Source organism: Pseudorca crassidens, chromosome 6 (genome assembly GCF_039906515.1).
Source record: "Pseudorca crassidens isolate mPseCra1 chromosome 6, mPseCra1.hap1, whole genome shotgun sequence".
NCBI classification, from domain to species: domain Eukaryota; kingdom Metazoa; phylum Chordata; class Mammalia; order Artiodactyla; family Delphinidae; genus Pseudorca; species Pseudorca crassidens.
The window spans coordinates 118,460,794-118,480,066 of record NC_090301.1 but is presented as its reverse complement, the minus strand read 5'-3'; the positions used below and the strand labels follow the sequence as shown (position 1 = coordinate 118,480,066).

At 36.6% G+C, this 19,273-nt stretch overlaps 1 protein-coding gene across 3 annotated transcripts in view; it reads left to right on the top strand.

Annotated features, from left to right (window-relative positions):
• Positions 1-19,273, top strand: part of C6H2orf76 (chromosome 6 C2orf76 homolog) — an 86,309-nt gene that overhangs the window by 60,035 nt on the left and 7,001 nt on the right. For all 3 annotated transcript variants that reach the window (XM_067742173.1, XM_067742174.1, XM_067742175.1), the window contains exons 5-6: positions 11,385-11,422; positions 18,533-18,614. In XM_067742173.1, coding sequence (XP_067598274.1) covers positions 11,385-11,422; positions 18,533-18,614 — 120 coding nt within the window. The remainder of the gene's footprint in view (positions 1-11,384; positions 11,423-18,532; positions 18,615-19,273) is intronic.

Genomic DNA, 19,273 nt, shown 5'->3' with positions numbered 1-19,273 from the left:
ATCATGAAATCATCAAAATATCTGACTGTTAATCATCACGGTGGTAAATAATATATTCCTGTCAATTTCTTCCCTTTATGTATGTTAGTATTTGTTTTGTGTTTTTATGTGATCCTATATTGTGTGCTATATGTTTTTTAAAATTAATTAATTAATTAATTAATTTGGCTGCATCGGCTCTTTGTTGCAGTGCGCGGGCTTCTCTCTCGTGGCGTGCGGGCTCAGTAGGTGGGGCGCAGGCTGTAGAGCACATGGGCTTAGTTGACCCGCAGTATGTGGTATCTTAGTTCCCTGACCAGGGATCGAACCCACGTCCCTTGCGTTGGAAGGCGGATTCTTAACCACTGGACCACCAGGGAAGTCCCGGGTGCATATATGTTAGTGAGTGTAATCCTCTTCTTGTATTGAGCCTTTTATCATTATACAGTGTCCTTTCTTTCTTTATGGCCTTTGTTATAAAGTCTATTTTGTCTGATATAAGTATTTCCACCTCTGCTTTCTTGTCCTTTTCATTTGCCTGAAGTAGCTTTAAAAGATTTTTGTTTTATTTGTTTATTTTTTAATTGAAGTATAGTTGATTGACAATGTTATGTTAATTTCTGCTGTGCAGCAGAGTGACTCAGTTATACATATATATACATTCTTTTTTATATTCTTTTCCATTATGGTTTATCCCAGTACATTGAATATAGTAGGACCTTGTTGCCCATCCATTCTATACGTAATAGTTTGCATCTACTAACTCCAAAACTCTCAGTCCATCCCTCCCCCACACTGCTCCCCCTTGGCAACCACAAGTCTGTTCTCTATGTCTGTGAGTCTGTTTCTGCTTTGTAGATAGGGTTCATTTGGGTCATATTTTAGATTCCACATATAAGTGATATCATATGGTATTTGTCTTTCTCTTTCTGACTTACTTAGTGTGATAATCTCTAGTTGCATCCATGTTGCTGCAAATGGCATTGTTTCGTTCTTTTTTATGGCTGAGTAGTATCCCATTGTATACATGTACCATGTCTTCTTTATCCATTCCTCTGTCAGTAGACATTTAGGTTGTTTCCATGTCTTGGCTATTGTGAATAGTGCTGCTATGAACATAGGGGTGGATGTATCTTTTTGAATTATAGTTTTGTCCGGATATATGCCCAGGAGTGGGATTGTTGGATCATACGGTAGTTCTATTTTTTAGTTTTTTGAGGAACCTCCATACTGTTTTCCATAGTGGCTGTACCAACTTACATTCCCACCAACAGTGTAGGAGGGTTCCCCTTTCTTCACACCCTCTCCAGCATTTGTTATTTATAGACTTTAATGATGACCATTCTGACCGGTGTGAGGTGGTACTAGTTGTAGTTTTGATTTACATTTCTCTAATAATTAGTGATGTTGAGCATCTTTTCATGTGCCTATTGGCCATCTGTATGTCTTCTTTGGAGAAATGTCTATTTAGGTCTTCTGCCCATTTTTTGATTGGGTTGTTTGGTTTTTTATTGATGAGTTGTATGAGCTGTTTGTATATTTTGGAAATTAAGCCCTTGTTGGTTGCATCATTTGCAAATATTTTCTCCCATTCTGTAGATTGTCTTTTCATTTTGTTTCTGGTTTCCTTTGCTGTGCAAAAGCTTGTAAGTTTGATTAGGTCCCATTTGTTTATTTTTCTATTGCCTATTGCCTTGGGAGACTGACCTAAGAAAACATTGGTATGATTTATGTCAGAGAATGTTTTCTTCTAGGAGTTTTATGGTGTATTGTCTTATGTTTAAGTCTTTAAGCCATTTTGAGTTTATTTTTGTACATGGTGTGAGGGTGTGTTCTAACTTCATTGATTTACATGCAGCTATCCAACTTTCCCAGCGCCACTTGCTGAAGAGACTTTTTCCCATTTTGTATTCTTGCCTACTTTGTCAATGATTAATTGACTGTAGGTGTGTGGGTTTATTTCTTGGCTCTCTATTTTGTTCCATTGATCCATATGTCTGTTTTTGTACCAGTATCACACCGTTTTGATTACTGTAGCTTTGTAGTATTGTCTGAAGTCTAGAAGGGTTATGCCTCCTGCTTTGTTCCTTTTCCTCAGGATTGCTTTGGCAGTTCTGGGTCTTTTATGGTTCCATGCATGAAATATCTTTTTCCATCCCCTCACTTTCAATCTATGTGTGTCCTTCACCCTAAAGTGGGTCCCTTGTAGGCAGCATACTGTAGGCTCTTGTTTTATTATCCAGCCTTTCACTCTATGTCGTTTGATTGGAGCATTTAGTCCATTGACATTTAAGGTAATTATCGATAGATGGGTATTTATTGCCATTTTAAACATTGTTTTCCAGTTGATTTTGTTTTTCTTCCTTGTTCCTTTTTCTTTTTCCATGGTAGTGGATAATGTACCTCTCATATTATTCTACCTTATTAACATTCTCTTGTCCTGTTATTTCTATACTACTCAGATGAACTGACAGGAAAAATGATACATTTATCTGTGAAGAAATTAGAGAACCGCCATGGCTTTGATAGATTTCAACTGACTGTCTTTATTTGGCTCTTTAACAATCTGCCACTTTGTGTTTGACAAGAAAGGCTGAAGTGTTACTTTCTCACCTGTCCTTGTCCTGCAGTATTGCTACACTCTATGGGATTGAACACACTGGGTGTTGGGGAGTGGAAAGGGCACAGACTCAGATTTCATTTTTGTTAGTTGCCATTTCTGTGCCCTTGGACAAAGGTCCAGTTCTCTCTGCCAGGCCACCAAGAGTCTGAGATTTCTCAGAGCCCTTCCTCCCATTTAATTGGCATCTACATCTATTACTGATTTACCCTGGCCAGACAGTGTGTTCATAAAGCACAGGGGATGTTGTTTTATTTCTAAATCCTTATCATTTAGGCATGGTGCATGTGTGCAGTAAATGTTGATTGTTGTGCAGTGTGGGACTGCTAATCCTGTTTGTTTCTAAGGCTGTGTGAGATTAGATTAAACAATGCACGTGTGAACACATTACATACTCCACAAACATAAGATCTTGTTTTTATTTTTATGAGGTTGCTTTCCTCAAGGAATTTGCATTAAGGAAACAATATCCACAGAAGTTGTTTCTGTTAATAATGAAGATTATTTTTTTAAGAGGGAAAAACAAGTGAAAGAGATGATTTAACAAAGAAAGAGACATTAATACAACATCTTTTGCTAGCTTGTCATTTCTCCTTTCTTACCTTCTTCCCAAGTCTTACCAATTTCTGTTGGAGAGAAAAATCCGGTGAAAATTTCTTAAATTTTCTTCACCACATTTCTTAAAAATGTGGCCTCCTTCTTGTGGGGTTCTAGAACCTATCAGAACAAAGATATTTCTAATTTAAAGACTTGTTAGCAAAATATATAGAACATGATTAACATTTGGCAAGGTCAAACTACAGTTTTGCAAGTTGATTGCAAGGTCCTTTTGTTTAAAAAAAAAACTACTGTTGGCTTCTTTAGTCTCCAGTAACAAACTGATATATATTTGCAGTGAGAAAAAGAGTGTAATAGGTAACTCAGTATAATAGTCACACAAGTCACATTTGTCACACAAGTCACACAAGTCACACAAGTATAATAGTCACACAAGTCACACAAGTCACATTTGTTTATTTTCTTGTGTACATTGTAAGCTTATTTTTAGCAGTTGTGGCATATTTACATCCTAAGTGTGTGTATTTCAATTAGGTTAGATTTATTTTTATTTCTTAACAATACATATAGTCCAGGGATTAGGCTGACCTTATATAAAAAATTGCAATAGGTAATTGAAAGTTGACTATTTAAAATAATGGGTAATTCAGGGTGCTCGTTCTTAACTGAATAGGAACCCTGTTCTTCTGTATTATTAGAACATAGTTAAATCAAGGTTTGTTGTTTTTAAACAGATATTTTTTTTATTCAAACAGAAAGTCACAAAAATTATAATCATCCTCATCAGTTCACTCAGTCCCATGTAATTAATTTTTTTTCATCTTGATCTTTTGTTAGCACTTTTATGAATTCATCAGTTTTCCATTAGGGTTCTGAAAATGCTTATTCATTCAGTTCAGCAGTATAGTCAGTTACCAGAAACCTGTGCTTGTCAGAGTCTTTTCCATGAATTCCTTGAAGATGAAACCCTTTTATAGGAACATTTTTGCAAAAGCATCAGAGTACACCCAGAACTGTCTGTAAATGACAAAAGACTTAAAAATGACCACGGTTAAAGATTTGATGAAAGTTCATAATAATGGATTTGACAAAGAAATTTAGTTATTTCTGAGATATACATTTTAAAATAATAACTAGAATTATGACTTATAACATTATACAAGAACATATAAGATTTTTAGGAATTTCATGTAATGTCTGAAACATTTATATTAACATATTTCCATACAAATAACCCAAAGAAAGTTTAGTATTAATTGTTTTTTGTTAATTTTTGAATTTTATTTTATTTATTTTTTTATACAGCAGGTTCTTATTAGTCATCAGCTTTATACACATCAGTGTATACATGTCAATCACAATCGCCCAATTCAGCACACCACCATCCCCACCCCCCCTGCCGCTTTCCCCCCTTGGTGTCCATACCTTTGTTCTCTACATCTGTATCTCAACTTCTACCCTGCAAACCGGTTCATCTGGCCCAGTTTTCTAGGTGCCACATACATGCGTTAATATATGATATTTGTTTTACTCTTTCTGACTTACTTCACTCTGTATGACAGTCTCTAGGTCCATCCATGTCTCAGCAAATGACCCAATTTCATTCCTTTTTATGGCTGAGTAATATTCCATTGTATATATGTACCACAACTTCTGTATCCATTCATCTGTCAATGGGCATTTAGGTTGCTTCCATGACCTGGCTATTGTAAATAGTGCTGCAATGAATATTGGGGTGCATGCGTCTTTTTGAATTATGGTTTTCTGTGGGTATATGCCCAGTAGTGGGATTGCTGGATCATACGGTAATTCTATTTTTAGTTTTGAAGGAACCTCCATACTGTTCTCCATAGCAGCTGTATCAATTTACATTCCCACCAACAGTGCAAGAAGGTTCCCTTTTCTCCACACCCTCTTCAGCATTTGTTGTTTGTAGATTTTCTGATGATGGCCATTCTGACCGGTGTGAGGTGATACCTCATTGTAGTTTTTTTTTTTTTTTTTTTGCTGTATGCGGGCCTCTCACTGTTGTGGCCTCTCCCATTGCGGAGCACAGGCTCTGGACGCGCAGGCTCAGCGGCCATGGCTCACGGGCCCAGCCGCTCCGCGGCATGTGGGATCTTCCAAGACCAGGGCACGAACCCATGTTCCCTGCATCAGCAGGCGGACTCTCAACCACTGCACCACCAGGGAAGCCCCTCATTGTAGTTTTGATTTTCATTTCTCTAATAATTAGTGATGTTGAGCAGCTTTTCATGTGCTTCTTGTCCATCTGTATGTCTTCTTTAGAGAAATGTCTACTTAGGTCTTCTGCCCATTTTCAGATTGGGTTGTTTGTTTCTTTAATATTGCGCTGCATGAGCTGTTTATATATTTTGGAGATTGATCCTTTGTCTGTTGAATCATTTACAAATATTTTATCCCTTTCTGAGGGTTGTTATTTCGTCTTATTTATGGTTTCCTTTGCTGTGCAAAAGCTTTGAAGTTTCATATGGTGCCATTTGTTTATTTTTGTTTTTATTTCCATTACTCTAGGAGGTGGATGAAAAAAGATCTTGCTGTGATTTCTGTCAAAGAGTGTTCTTCCTATGTTTTCCTCTAAGAGTTTTATAGAGTCCGGTCTAACATGTAGGTCTCAAATCCATTTTGAGTATATTTTTGTGTATGGTGTTATGGAGTGTTCTAATTTCATTCTTTTACCTGTAGCTGTCCAGTTATCCCAGCAACACTTATTGAAGAGACTGTCTTTTCTCCATTGTATATCCTTGCCTCCTTTGTCATAGATTACTTGACTATAGGTGCGTGGGTTTATCTCTGGGCTTTCTATCTTGTTCCATTAAACTATGTTTCTGTTTTTGTGCCAGTACCATATTGTCTTGATTACTGTAGCTTTGTAGTATAGCCTGAAGTCAGGGAGTCTGAATCCTCCCGCTCCGTTTTTTCCCCTCAAGACTGCTTTGGCTATTCAGGGTCTTTGGTGTCTCCATAGAAATTTTAAGATATTTTGTTCTAGTTCTGTAAAAAATGCCATTGGTAATTTGATAGGGATTGCATTGAATCTGTAAATTGCTTTGGGTAGTATAGTCATTTTCACAATATTGATTCTTCCAATCCAAGAACATGGTATATATCTCCATCTCTTGGTATCATCTTTAATTTCTTTCATCAGTGTCTTATAGTTTTCTGTATACAGTTCTTTTGTCTCCCTAGGTAGGTTTATTCCTAGGTATTTTATTCTTTTTGTAGCAGTGGTCCATGGGAGTGTTTCCTTAATTTCTCTTTCAGATTTTTCATCATTAGTGTATAGGAATGCAAGAGATTTCTGTGCATTTATTTTGTATCCTGCAACTTTACCAAATTCATTGATTAGCTCTAGTAGTTTTCTGGTGGCATCTTTACGATTCTCTGTGTATAGTATCATGTCACCTGCAAACAGTGACAGTTTTACTTCTTCTTTTCCAATTTGTATTCCTTTTATTTCTTTTTCTTCTCTGATTGCCGTGGCTAGGACTTCCAAAACTATGTTGAATACTAGTGGTGAGAGTGGACATCCTTGTCTCATTCCCAATCTTAGAGGAAATGCTTTCAGTTTTTCACCATTGAGAATGATGTTTGCTGTAGGTTTGTCATATATTGCCTTTATTATGTTGAGGTAGGTTCCCTCTATGCCCACTTTCTGGAGAGTTTTTATCATAAATGGGTGTTGAATTTTGTCAGAAGCTTTTTCTGCATCTATTGAGATGATCATATGGTTTTTCTTTCCTCAATTTGTTAATATGGTGTATCACATTGATTGATTTGCGTATACTGAAGAATCCTTTCATCCCTGGGATAAATCCCACTTGATCATGGTGTATGATCCTTTTAATGTGCTGTTGGATGCTGTTTGCTCGTATTTTGTTGAGGATTTTTGCATCTGTATTCATCAGTGATATTTGTCTGTAATTTTCTTATTTGTAGTATCTTTGTCTGGTTTTGGTATCAGGGTGATGGTGGCCTCATAGAATGAGTTTGGGAGTGTTCCTTCCTCTGCAATTTTTTGGAAGAGTTTGAGAAGGATGGGTGTTAGCTCTTCTCTAAATGTTTGATAGAATTCACCTGTGAAGCCATCTGGTCCTGGACTTTTGTTTGTTGAAAGATTTTTAATCACAGTTTCAATTTCATTACTTGTGATTGGTCTGTTCACATTTTCTGTTTCATCCTGGTTCAGTCTTGGAAGGTTATACCTTTCTAAGAATTTGTGCATTTCTTCCAGGTTGTCCATTTTATTGGCATAGAGTTGCTTGTAGTAGTCTCTTAGGATGCTTTGTATTTCTGTGGTGTCTGTTGTAACTTCTCCATTTTCATTTCTAATTTTATTGATTTGAGTCCTCTCTTTTTCTTCATGAGTCTGGCTAATGGTTTGTTAATTTTGTTTATCTTCTCAAAGAACCAGCCTTCAGTTTTATTGATCTTTGCTATTGTTTTCTTTGTTTCTATTTCATTCATTTCTGCTCTGATCTTTATGATTTCTTTCCTTCTGCTAATTTTGGGTTTTGTTTCTTCTTCTTTCTCTAGTTCCTTTAGGTGTAAGGTTAGATTTTTTATTTGAGATTTTTCTTGTTTCTTGAGGTAGGCTTGTATAGCTATAAACTTCCCTCTTAAGACTGCTTTTGCTGCATCCCATAGGTTTAGGATCGTCGTGTTTTCATTGTCATTTGTCTCTAGCTGTTTTTTGATTTCCCCTTTGATTTCTTCAGTAATCCCTTGGTTATTTAGTAACGTATTGTTTAGCCTCCATGTGTTTGTGTTTTTTACGTTTTTTTCCCCTGTAATTGATTTCTAATCTCATAGCATTGTGGTCAGAAAAGATGCTTGCTATGATTTCAGTTTTCTTAAATTTACTGAGGCTTGATTTGTGACCCAAGATGGGATCTATCCTGGAGAATGTTCCATGCGCACTTGAGAAGAAGGTGTCATCTGCTATTTTTGGATGGAATGTCCTATAAATATCAATTAAATCTATATGGTCTGTTGTGTCATTTAAAGATTCTGTTTCCTTATTTATTTTCATTTTGGATGATCTGTCCATTGGTGTAAGTGAGATGTTAAAGTCACCCACTATTATTGTTTTACCGTCGATTTTCTCTTTTATAGCTGTTAGCAGTTGCCTTATGTATTGAGGTGCTCCTATGTTGGGTGCATATATATTTATAATTGTTATATCTTCTTCTTGGATTGATCCATTGATCATTATGTAGTGTCCTTCCTTGTCTCTTGTAACATTCTTTGTTTTAAAGTGTATTTTATCTGACATGAGTATTGCTACTCCAGCTTTCTTTTGATTTCCATTTGCATTGAATATCATTTTCCATCCCCTCACTTTCAGTCTGTATGTGTCCGTGGGTCTGAAGTGGGTCTCTTGTAGACCGCATATATATGGGTCTTGTTTTTGTATCCGTTCAGCAAGCCTGTGTCTGTTGGTTGGAGCATTTAATCCATTCACATTTAAGGTAATTATCGATAGGTATGTTCCTATGACTATTTTCTTAATTGTTTTGGGTTTATTTTTGTAGGTCCTTTTCTTCCCTTGTGTTTCCCACTTAGAGAAGTTCCTTTAGCATTTGTTGTAGAGCTGGTTTGGTGGTGCTGAATTCTCTTAGCTTTTGCTTGTCTGTAAAGCTTTTGATTTCTCCATCAAATCTGAATGAGATCCTTGCCGGGTAGAGTAATGTTGGTTGTAGGTTCTTCCCTTCCATCACTTTAAGTATATCATGCCACTCCCTTCTGACTTGTAGAGTTTCTGCTGAGAAGTGTGCTATTAACCTTATGGGAGTTCCCTTGTATGTTATTTGTCGTTTTTCCCTTGCTGCTTTCAATAATTTTTCTTTGTCTTTAATTTTTGCCAGTTTGATTACTACGTGTCTCGGCGTGTTTCTCCTTGGGTTTATCCTGTATGGGACTCTCTGCACTTCCTGGACTTGGGTAGCTATTTCCTTTCCCATGTTAGGGAAGTTTTCGACTATAATCTCTTGAAATATTTTCTCTTGTCCTTTGTGTCTCTCTTCTCCTTCTGGGACCCCTATAATGCTAATGTTGTTGCGTTTAATGTTGTCCCTGAGGTCTCTTAGGCTGTCTTCATTTCTTTTCTTTCATTTTTCTTTACTCTGTTCCACAGCAGTGAATTCCACCATTCTGTCTTCCAGGTCACTTATCTGTTCTTCTGCCTCAGTTATTCTGCTATTGATTCCTTCTAGTGTAGTTTTCATTTCAGTTATTGTCTTGTTCATCTCTGTTTGTTTGTTCTTTAATTCTTGTAGATGTTTGTTAAACATTTCTTGCATCTTCTCGATCTTTGTCTCCATTCTTTTTCCAAGGTCCTGGATCATCTTCACTATCATTATTCTGAATTCTTTTTCTGGAAGGATGCCTATATACACTTCATTTAGTTGTTTTTCTGGGGTTTTATCTTGTTCCTTCATCTGGTACATAGCCGTCTGCCTTTTCATCTTGTCTATCTTTCTGTGAATGTGGTTTTTGTTCCACAGGCTGCAGGATTGTAGTTCTTCTTTCTTCTGCTGTCTGCCCTCTGGTGGATGAGGCTATCTAAGAGGCTTTTGCATGTCTCCTGATGGGATGGACTGCTGGTGGGTAGAGCTGACTGTTGCTCTGGTGGGCAGAGCTCAGTAAAACTTTAATCCACTTGACTGTTGATCAGTGGGGCTGGGTTCCCTCCCTGTTCGTTGTTTGGCCTGAGGCAAGCCAACACTGGAGCCTACCTGGGCTCTTTGGTGGGGCTAATGACAGACTCTGGGAGGGCTCACGCCAAGGAGTACTTCCCAGAACTTCTGCTGTCTGTGTCGTTGTCCCCACGGTGAGCAGAGCCCCCCCACCCCCTTCCGCCTCTGCAGGGGACCCTCCAACACTAGCAGGTAGGTCTGGTTCAGTCTCCTATGGGGTCACTGCTCTTTCTCCTGGGTCCCAATGCACACACTACTTTGTGTGTGCCCTCCAAGAGTGGAGTCTCTGTTTCCCCCAGTCCTGTTGAAGTCCTGCAATCAATTCCCACTAGGCTTCAAAGTCTGATTCTCTAGGAATTCCTCCTCCTGTTGCCAGACCCCCAGCTTGGGAAGCCTGACGTTGGGCTCAGAACCTTCACTCCAGTGGGTGGACTCTGTGGTATAAGTGTTCTCCTGTTTGTGAGTCACCCACCCAGCAGTTATGGGATTTGACTTTACTGTGATTGCGCCCCTCCTACCGTCTCATTGTGGCTTCTCCTTTGTCTTTGGATGTGGGGTATCTTTTTTGGTGAGTTCCAGTGTCTTTCTGTCGATGATTGTCTAGCAGCTAGTTGTGATTCTGGTGTTCTCGCAAGAGAGAGTGAGAGCACGTCCTTCTAGGTCGCCATCTTGGTTCCTCCCTTTTCTGGGGTTTTATCTTGTTCCTTTTTAATCTTGTTTCATTTCATTTCAGTGAATTCCTTGTTGAATCAAACAGCGTGATTGATAGAAATGAATTTTAGTTTAAGGTTAAGAGTTTATTCAGACATAATAACACATGTAATCATAATACATTAATTAAATGATTAGATAAAACTGAGTGGAGAATTGGATACTTTCTGAATTGAGTAAAGCAGATTAGATGGTGTGAGCCTGTGTAGTATTTCCAAACCAGGAAACAGTAGTAGTCTTTGGGTATTAGCAGCCTTGCTCAGATTACCAGTGATCCTTGATGGTGTTTGAATTCTGAGAGTGGTAGCAACTTGTTGGTATGATTTGACCTGCTGTCACTGAATCTATTCTGAGAGATTAATAGATTAGTAATAGTAGTAGTACTAGACATTAACAAAGTCTGTCTTAATTTGAGACAGACTGTTTTTTTTAAACCTTATTTGCTAATCTTAGCATTTAGCGACTCTAACAAACAGGGTAGAATAATGTCATTCACCTGTCTTCTAAGGGAAACTGTGCTGAGTTGACTTCAGGTTATGGTACAAACACAGTTGTGTGTGTCAAAGGCCAGTGCTTTAAAATATCTTTATACAGTGATCTTTAATTTTAATGATATGCAAATGTAATTTTTACTTTACTGTGTACGACAGGTTTAAGTGAACCTGATCATAAGGCAAAGACTCAGATTTCTCAATTTCATAGGTGCCACCTTCTCCCCATCTCACTTTAATAGTTTGAAATGAAGTTTTAGAATAGTTTTAGTAAAAAGACAACTTGTTTTTTTTTTTTTCTTTCAGATAAACTAAAGATTGTGCATCAACCACATAAATCAAAGGTATGTTTTGTATGTACAGTATCTGGCACACACATAGCAAGTAATCAATTTTGGTTGACTTAGTGAATAAATGAATGAACACATGTACTTCTAAAATATTTTCCATTATAATAGCATTTTTAATTTTGTAGCTACCCTTTCTATAGCCTTACTTTTCCATTAAAGGAAAAAAAAAAAAAAGACCTCTAAGTCATATTCCTGTTAGTAGATCCTTTAAAAGAAAGTGTTAATTTAAAAAAAAAGCAACGTTATATATCAAGCAAATGTGTAACATAAAATAAGCATAAAACGTGGTAAAATTAATTCAGGTTACATATAAAGGAAGTCAAGTATTATCTGTCAGTCCAATTTCTTTGATTTTCTTAATTCTGTACCAGAAGAAGAGAGCCAAAAGCAGATGAAAATAACGTGTTTTTTTCTGATTTGACTCTTCCGGTGTATAAGAGAAGGCCCCGGACTGTGGCTCTTGGGAACAGACCTATTAGTTCCACAGAGGACATGGCCTTCCCCAAAAGAGGACTGATTAGTTATGTGTTTATAGTATATTTCCGTTTCTGTTTTCTTACCTTTTTAGAGCGATGTTTTTATGTTTGCTTCTCATACAGATAGACCAGAGTGATCTTTTTTCTTGAATCTCAGTGACCTTGTGTAGACTTCTCAGTAAAGTAATAACCTTCTCTATTATACAGACTACTCAAGGACAAGGGACTGTATCTTATTCTTCATATCTCCAATACCTAGCACAATGCCTCATTCGTAGGAGTGTTTCCATAACAATTTTTGAAGGAAGTATTTTATGAATTCATTTAATTTCATTCTCTTCTCTAGTCATAGATGCCCTCCATAAACTCAATCAGCTTTGAAATAAACATATAACAAAAGATCATAAAGAAGTTGGCCTGAGGGTACGTCTGTTGACTATGAATTAGTAACTCAAAAACATTTTTTTTCTGATGGCTTAAAACAACACACATTTATTCTCTTATAGTTCTGGAGGTCAGAAATCTGAACTCAGTTTCCCTGGGCTAAAATCAAGCTGGGTCTTTCCAGTAACTTTATTTTTTTATACCGAGGATTATATATACAAATTTGACAGTATCCATTGTCAAACTATTTAAAATTTAGTGCTTGTGTGTGTCTGGGACTGTGGTGTGGGATCTGTACTTTGTATCGATGCTAGAATTGTATCTGTCCACAGACTCCATCCACTTTCTCTTCTCCAAGCCAGGACCCTTTACAACCTTGTCCCTAAAACGTGGAGAGTAGGAAGCTTGGTCTGATTGTAGAAGGGAAATATATAAAATGAAGTCAAAATGAAACAGTATGCTCTTTGAAAAGGTTGTCATTCTCCATTTAGTGTTGCATTTTTACATCATGGAGCTCATGTATCCTAAAAGGAATAATAAGTAAATTATTCCTTTATCCTTAATGAAGACCTAGTTCATAATATTCAAATAATCAGTATTATTACATTTTTAAAAAATCAAGAAATTTTCCTGCTATAGTTGGAAATATCTCAGAATTGTTTCTTATATTTAAAATATATGTTCCATCTTGGCATGTTAGAGTTGAAAAATTCGGGCCTATTTTTTAGTTGAACAATGTATTTACTTAAAGAAAGAGTCCCAGAACAAATTAAGTCACTTAGAATGTTTCTGGAATCTGGCTTTATAAACTTTCATCTAAACCATAATCATTCTAGTTAAGTGCAGACTATATACCCCAGAGATGGTTCTTCAAATTTCCACTTTAACTTTTGTAAGGAAGAAGTCAATATATTTTCACAGATACGGTTTTAAGACTTAAAAATTTTACCCACACGTCCTCATTTGTGCCTTTTCCAACTACCAGACATTTTTCTCTTTTTTCCATGTGCATGCTACTCCTCATTTGCAGGGCCTATAAGCATCACTGGCTCAGACTGTCAGTTTTCCAACCCACCTGTAATTTTAATCTCCTTCCTTAGCCAAAGGGAGAGACTTCCAAATAACTCCTGTATCTTAATGAACTTGTGCACGAAAGGCATTTTCCCCATTTCCCAAATTTTCTAGGTCCAAAGACTTTCTTAATTACAATTACCAGGTATACACAGAAATTTCTTGCCATCACAATAAAAAGGTGACTGGATACCTTCCCACCAGAGCCTCCTGTTTGGATGATGAGCTCAGTGTTTATTGAATGAATCAATAGTTACAAATAATTACCATAATATGATTTATTTTTTATCAAGAAAATGTATTTGTGTGTCTGTATTTTGATTATAATCAGTAGGCTACTTGTAAAGTCATAATTCCTATCAAAAAGATTTGAAAGAGAAACCATAATTTCTATCTTATATTTTGTGAGTTTGGAAACCAGATAGCTATCCTTGTTAAAAATATATGAAAGGAAGAAGTCACACTCTGGAATAAACTCAGTAAGAAATATGCAAGATCTTTAAGAAGAAGACTTTAAAATGCCAGTGAGGGTATTCAGTTGTCCAGACTCATTGAGCTGAACTTCTCTTAAGATATATGCATTTTCTTTATGTGAAATTCTACCTCAATTTAACAAAAAAGTAAAGCATGTAAAGAGGGGTACAAGATGAGACTTAAGTGGAAATATTAGGATATTTGGATGGGAAGATGCAACAGCAAGAAGATGTCAGTTCTCTCATAGTTAATTTACAAACTTAATGCCATCAAAATAAAATTCTACAGTTGTGTGTATATATGTATTTGTATATATATGTATATATATTGTATATATATGTGTGTGTGTAGATGTGAGATAAAGAAACTGATTATAAAACTAACATGCAAAAAATAAATAATGAAGAATAGTCAGAAAAAAGAGAAATGAAAGTGACTAACCCTGGCACATATTAAGACTTTTTATAAAACTATACTAATTAAAATGGTGTGGTATTGTCACATGAACTGTTAGTTCAATGGCACAGAATTAGAAGCCCCAAAATAGACCTTATTATATATAGGAATTTAATATATATTAAATATTGCATTTCAAATTTATGGAGAAAATATGGAGGATTCAGTAAATGTTATTGGAAGAACTAGGTAGACATCTAGAAAACAGTTAAATTGAATCCATATCCTTTTCTTTATGCCAAAATAAGTACTCATTGGGTTAATGACATAAATCAAAGATGAAACCCACAGGTGAGGGTAGAAATGAAATAGATTAACATGAGTGAATAATTTGTTCAGGCCACGTGATGGGTACAGGAGGGTTAATTGTACTATTCTGTATACGTTGTATGTTTGAAATCTCTATGATTAAAAGTTTAAAAGATGAAATTAATTAAAATATTTGAAGTAAACATGGAATTTTAAAAGTAATCTTAGACTGAAGGTCCAAATATGATAGGAAAATAAAAGATTGATACATTTTACTTTATTCATTAATTCATTCAACAGACACTCAGCACCTTCTTTTTAAAAAAAGACACTATAAGAAAAATGAAGGAACAACTGAAAAACTAAGAGAAAATTTTCTAACTTATATTACAGAAAAGGCCTAATTTTACAATTCCATTTAAAAAATTATCCTACAAGTTTCTCAAAAAATATAAAATATTCAAATCTTTACTTAAAATAAATACAAATTAAGACTATACTTAATTTATATCTGCTGGATTGGCAGAGATCAAAAGATTTTGATAATACACTGTGTTGGTGAGGGTGTGGGAAACAGGGACTCTCAGTGATGGGTAGCATTGGTATAAATGGGTACTGCTTCTTTGGAGAGTAATTTGGCGGTATCTGTCAAAATAAAAATTGCCCTTACTCTCTGACTCAACAGTTCTACTTCTAGGAATTTATCTTACAGATAAAACTTATGCAAAATAATATATGTGCAAGGATATTTGTTGCAGGATTGTGTATGGTAGGAAGACATAGGAAACAACCTGAATGTCCATCAATAGGGACAGAGAGGGAGAGTTAATACTTTAATTGGAATATGCTGCAACCTTGATAAATTATGAGGCAGCTCTTACACTGATTTTGAATGACTTTAAGATATTTTAAGATAAAAAAGTAAGGTGTTAGAACACAGCATATAATATGCCATTATTTGTGTGAAAAAGTTTACATGCACATCTCCACCTCCACCTGCATGTACACATACAGGGACAGTCTCTGGAAGGATACATAAGAATTAGTACAAATTCTCTGGAGAAGAACTAGTTGGATGGGGTTGGGAGGAGACTACTTCTCACTCTGTCCCTATGTACTTGGAGAATTTTGTACTGTGAGTACGTATTACCTATTCTAAAATGATTTCTTTAGACTCCGCGCTCCCAATGCAGGAGGCCTGGGTTCAATCCCTGGTCAGGGAACTAGATCCCACATGCTGCAAAACTAAAGACCCCGCAGCCTGCAACGAAGATCCCGCGTGCAGCATGGAGCGTCCTGTGTGCTGCAACTAAGACCTGGTGCATATTTCTTAAATAAATATTAATTATTTATTTATTCAATAAATAAATATTTATTAAATAGATATTTATTTATTTAATAAATAGATATTTATTAAATAGATATTTATTTATTTAATAAATATTTATTAAATAGATATTTATTTATTTAATAAATATTTATTAAATAGATATTTATTTATTTAATAAATATTTATTAAATAGATATTTATTTATTTAATAAATAAATATTAAATCAATTAACTAATGATGTCTTTAGTGAAGTTCTTTTTCCCCCTTTGAATCTGTGTGTTTTGGAGTTGAAGCCCCTGTGCTCTCTAGTGAGTGAAGCTTTGGAGCATGGCTTCTGGGTCAGCTCTTTTGGCTGCTGAGAGGTCTTATTGTTGAGCCTCCCTCTCAGCCATATTCTAGAAAGAGAATCCGTCACTAAACAGCTGCGTTCTGCTTGACAGGTGGTACTGTGTGCCCAACTAGTGCTCACTACTAGGTGCCGTTTACGGGCAGATAGCAATCCTCCTGTATTTATGATGTTTAACTGAATTTGTGAATAGCATCGGAGAGCAATCTCATCTACCCCCACCCCAAATCACACGAGAAGTGTTAGTTAACATGACATGGGACCAAGTGTTTGTCAGCAAGGTGTTTAGATATGTGGACTTTCAGCAGAGGCAAGTTTGCTTCTCTCAGAAGTCAGACTGTTTTTGTTTTTGCAAATACAGAAATATAGATCAATGGAACAGGATAGAAAGCCCAGAGATAAATCCACGCACCTATGGTCAACTAATCTATGACAAAGGAGGCAAGGATATACAATGGAGAAAAGACAACTGCCTCTTCAATAAGTGGTGCTGGGGAAACTGGACAATTACATGTAAAAGAATGAAATTAGAACACTCCCCAACACCATACACAAAAATAAACTCAAAATGGATTCAAGACCTAAATGTAAGACTGGACACTATAAAACTCTTAGAGGAAAAGATGGGAAGAACACTCTTTGACAGAAATCACAGCAAGATCTTTTTTCATCCACCTCCTAGAGTAATGGAAATAAAAACAAAAATAAACAAATGGGACCAAATGAAACTTCAAAGCTTTTGCAATGCAAACTACAAACAAGACGAAAAGACAACCCTCAGAATGGAAGAAAATATTTGCAAACGAATCAACAGACAAAGGATTAATCTCCAAAATATATAAACAGCTCATGCAGCTCAATATTAAAAAAACAAACAACCCAATCAAATAATGGGCAGAAGACCTAAGTAGACATTTCTCTGAAGAAGACATACAGATGGGCAAGAGGCACATGAAAAGCTGCTCAGCATCACTAATTATTAGAGAAATGCAAGTCAAAACTACAATGAGGTATCACCTCACACCAGTCAGAATGGCCATCATCAAAAAATCTACAAACAACAAATGCTGGAGAGGGTGTGGAGAAAAGGGAACCCTCTTGCACTGTTGGTAGGAATGTAAATTCCTACTGTTCTCCACTATGGAGAACAGTATGGACGTTCCTTAAAAAATGAAAAATAGAATTACCATATGACCCAGCAATCCCACTACTGGACATATACCCTGAGAAAATCATAATTCAAAAAGACACATGCACCCCAATATTCATTGCTGCACTATTTACAGTAGCCAAGTCATGGAAACAACCTAAATGCCCATCAACAGACGAATGGATAAAGAAGTTGTGGTACATGTATACAATGGAATATTACTCAGCCATAAAAAGGAATGAAATTGAGTCATTTGTAGAGACGTGGATGAATCTAGAGACTGTCATACAGAGTGAAGTAAGTCAGAAAGAGAAAAACAAATATCACGTATTAACGCATACATGTGGAACCTAGAAAAATGGTACAGATGAACCAGTTTGCAGGGCAGAAGTTGAGGCACAGATGTAGAGAACAAACGTATGGACACCAAGCGGGGAAAGCCACGGGGGACGGTGGTGGTGTGATGAATTGGGAGATTGGGATTGACATGTATATACTGATGTGTATAAAATGGATGACTAATAAGAGCCTGCTGTATAAAAAACTAAATAAAATTCAAAAACAAAAAAAAAGACTGGCCAAAGCTGGAACCTCAGCCCCCTGGCTGACTAGCCATATACTCTGGGCCTATATCTTAACCTCTCTGATTCCTCCTGGATTATTGTGAGGATGTGATGATGATGATGATAACAAAACAGTGACAGCTAACAGTACTCCCTGTGTGGCTGACACTGTCCTGAGGGTTTTATATGCTTCATCTCTTTTCATCCTCTCCACAGGGTAGTAAGAAGATGCATCCCTCCCCCTACTTTTTTTGTTTTCTAACAGATGAGCACAATAAGAGCACCTCTAAGAGAGGTTTGTTTGTTGAGACCTCTAAGAGGTGGTTGTTGAGACCACGCAGCTGGATATTGGTGGAACCTGAGTTTTAACCCATCTCCAGCTCCAAAGCTCTGTGTTCTAGCACTGTCTCCCCAGTGCTTTATGGAGTGTGTGCATTTAGCAGGTACTCGCTGTGTATCTGTTCACTTCTCTCCCTACAATGATGGGAGCAGAATGTAAATTATTGCTGTGACCCGAAGTACCAATTCAGTTGTCTTTGAGGAATCTTACCAAGTATGAAACACATATAAGTACTGGTAAAATGCAGATTTTCTTTCTTTCTAGACGAATGAACTTGTGTTGAGTTTGGAAGATGATGACAGCCTCCTGTTAAAAGAAGACAGCACCCTGAAAGCAGCTGGAATCGGTGAGAAGGAGTGTGCGTGCCATGTAGAGTTGGAGGGGGCCCTGGCTTTCCTGGCCTGTATGGTGATACCTGGCTGATTATATTTGGATAACTTAATGCAATGTAAATGGTACCCTTGGTGCTCTTTACACTACCGTATAATTATTCAGAGGAAGAGGACAAGAATGATGTAGATCCAGATCATTTGACCCAGGGAAGTAGATATCTGCTCTCCAAACATTCAGAATGCAAATAGTTCTTTCCAGAAGGTATGCTCAGAATTCTACGGAGGGTTATTTTAAGTGATTGACAGGTTATTACTCACTTAATAACCTACTTACTCATATCAGCATCATTTGAGCAGATAGTTTAAGAGAATAGGGCCTGGTAGAACTCATGTGGAATAATGAAGTGAGATGTTGTTTGTGTAACATGCAGCGTAGTTTCTGTTAGTCATCCGGATCACTCGGGGCCGACCAAGTCATGGAATTTCAAATAGGAGCCTAGTGTGTACAGTTGAAAAATTGCCTGATTTAGCCTTTCAACTTGGAATATGCATGTAGTTTTAAAGAAGTGCTGTGTGACATGTTTTATGACCATTAGATGTCACTATAATTCTACTTATGTGTACACTTACAAATGATGTGGCAGTTGGATGAAGTTTGTGAGCGAGATGTGAG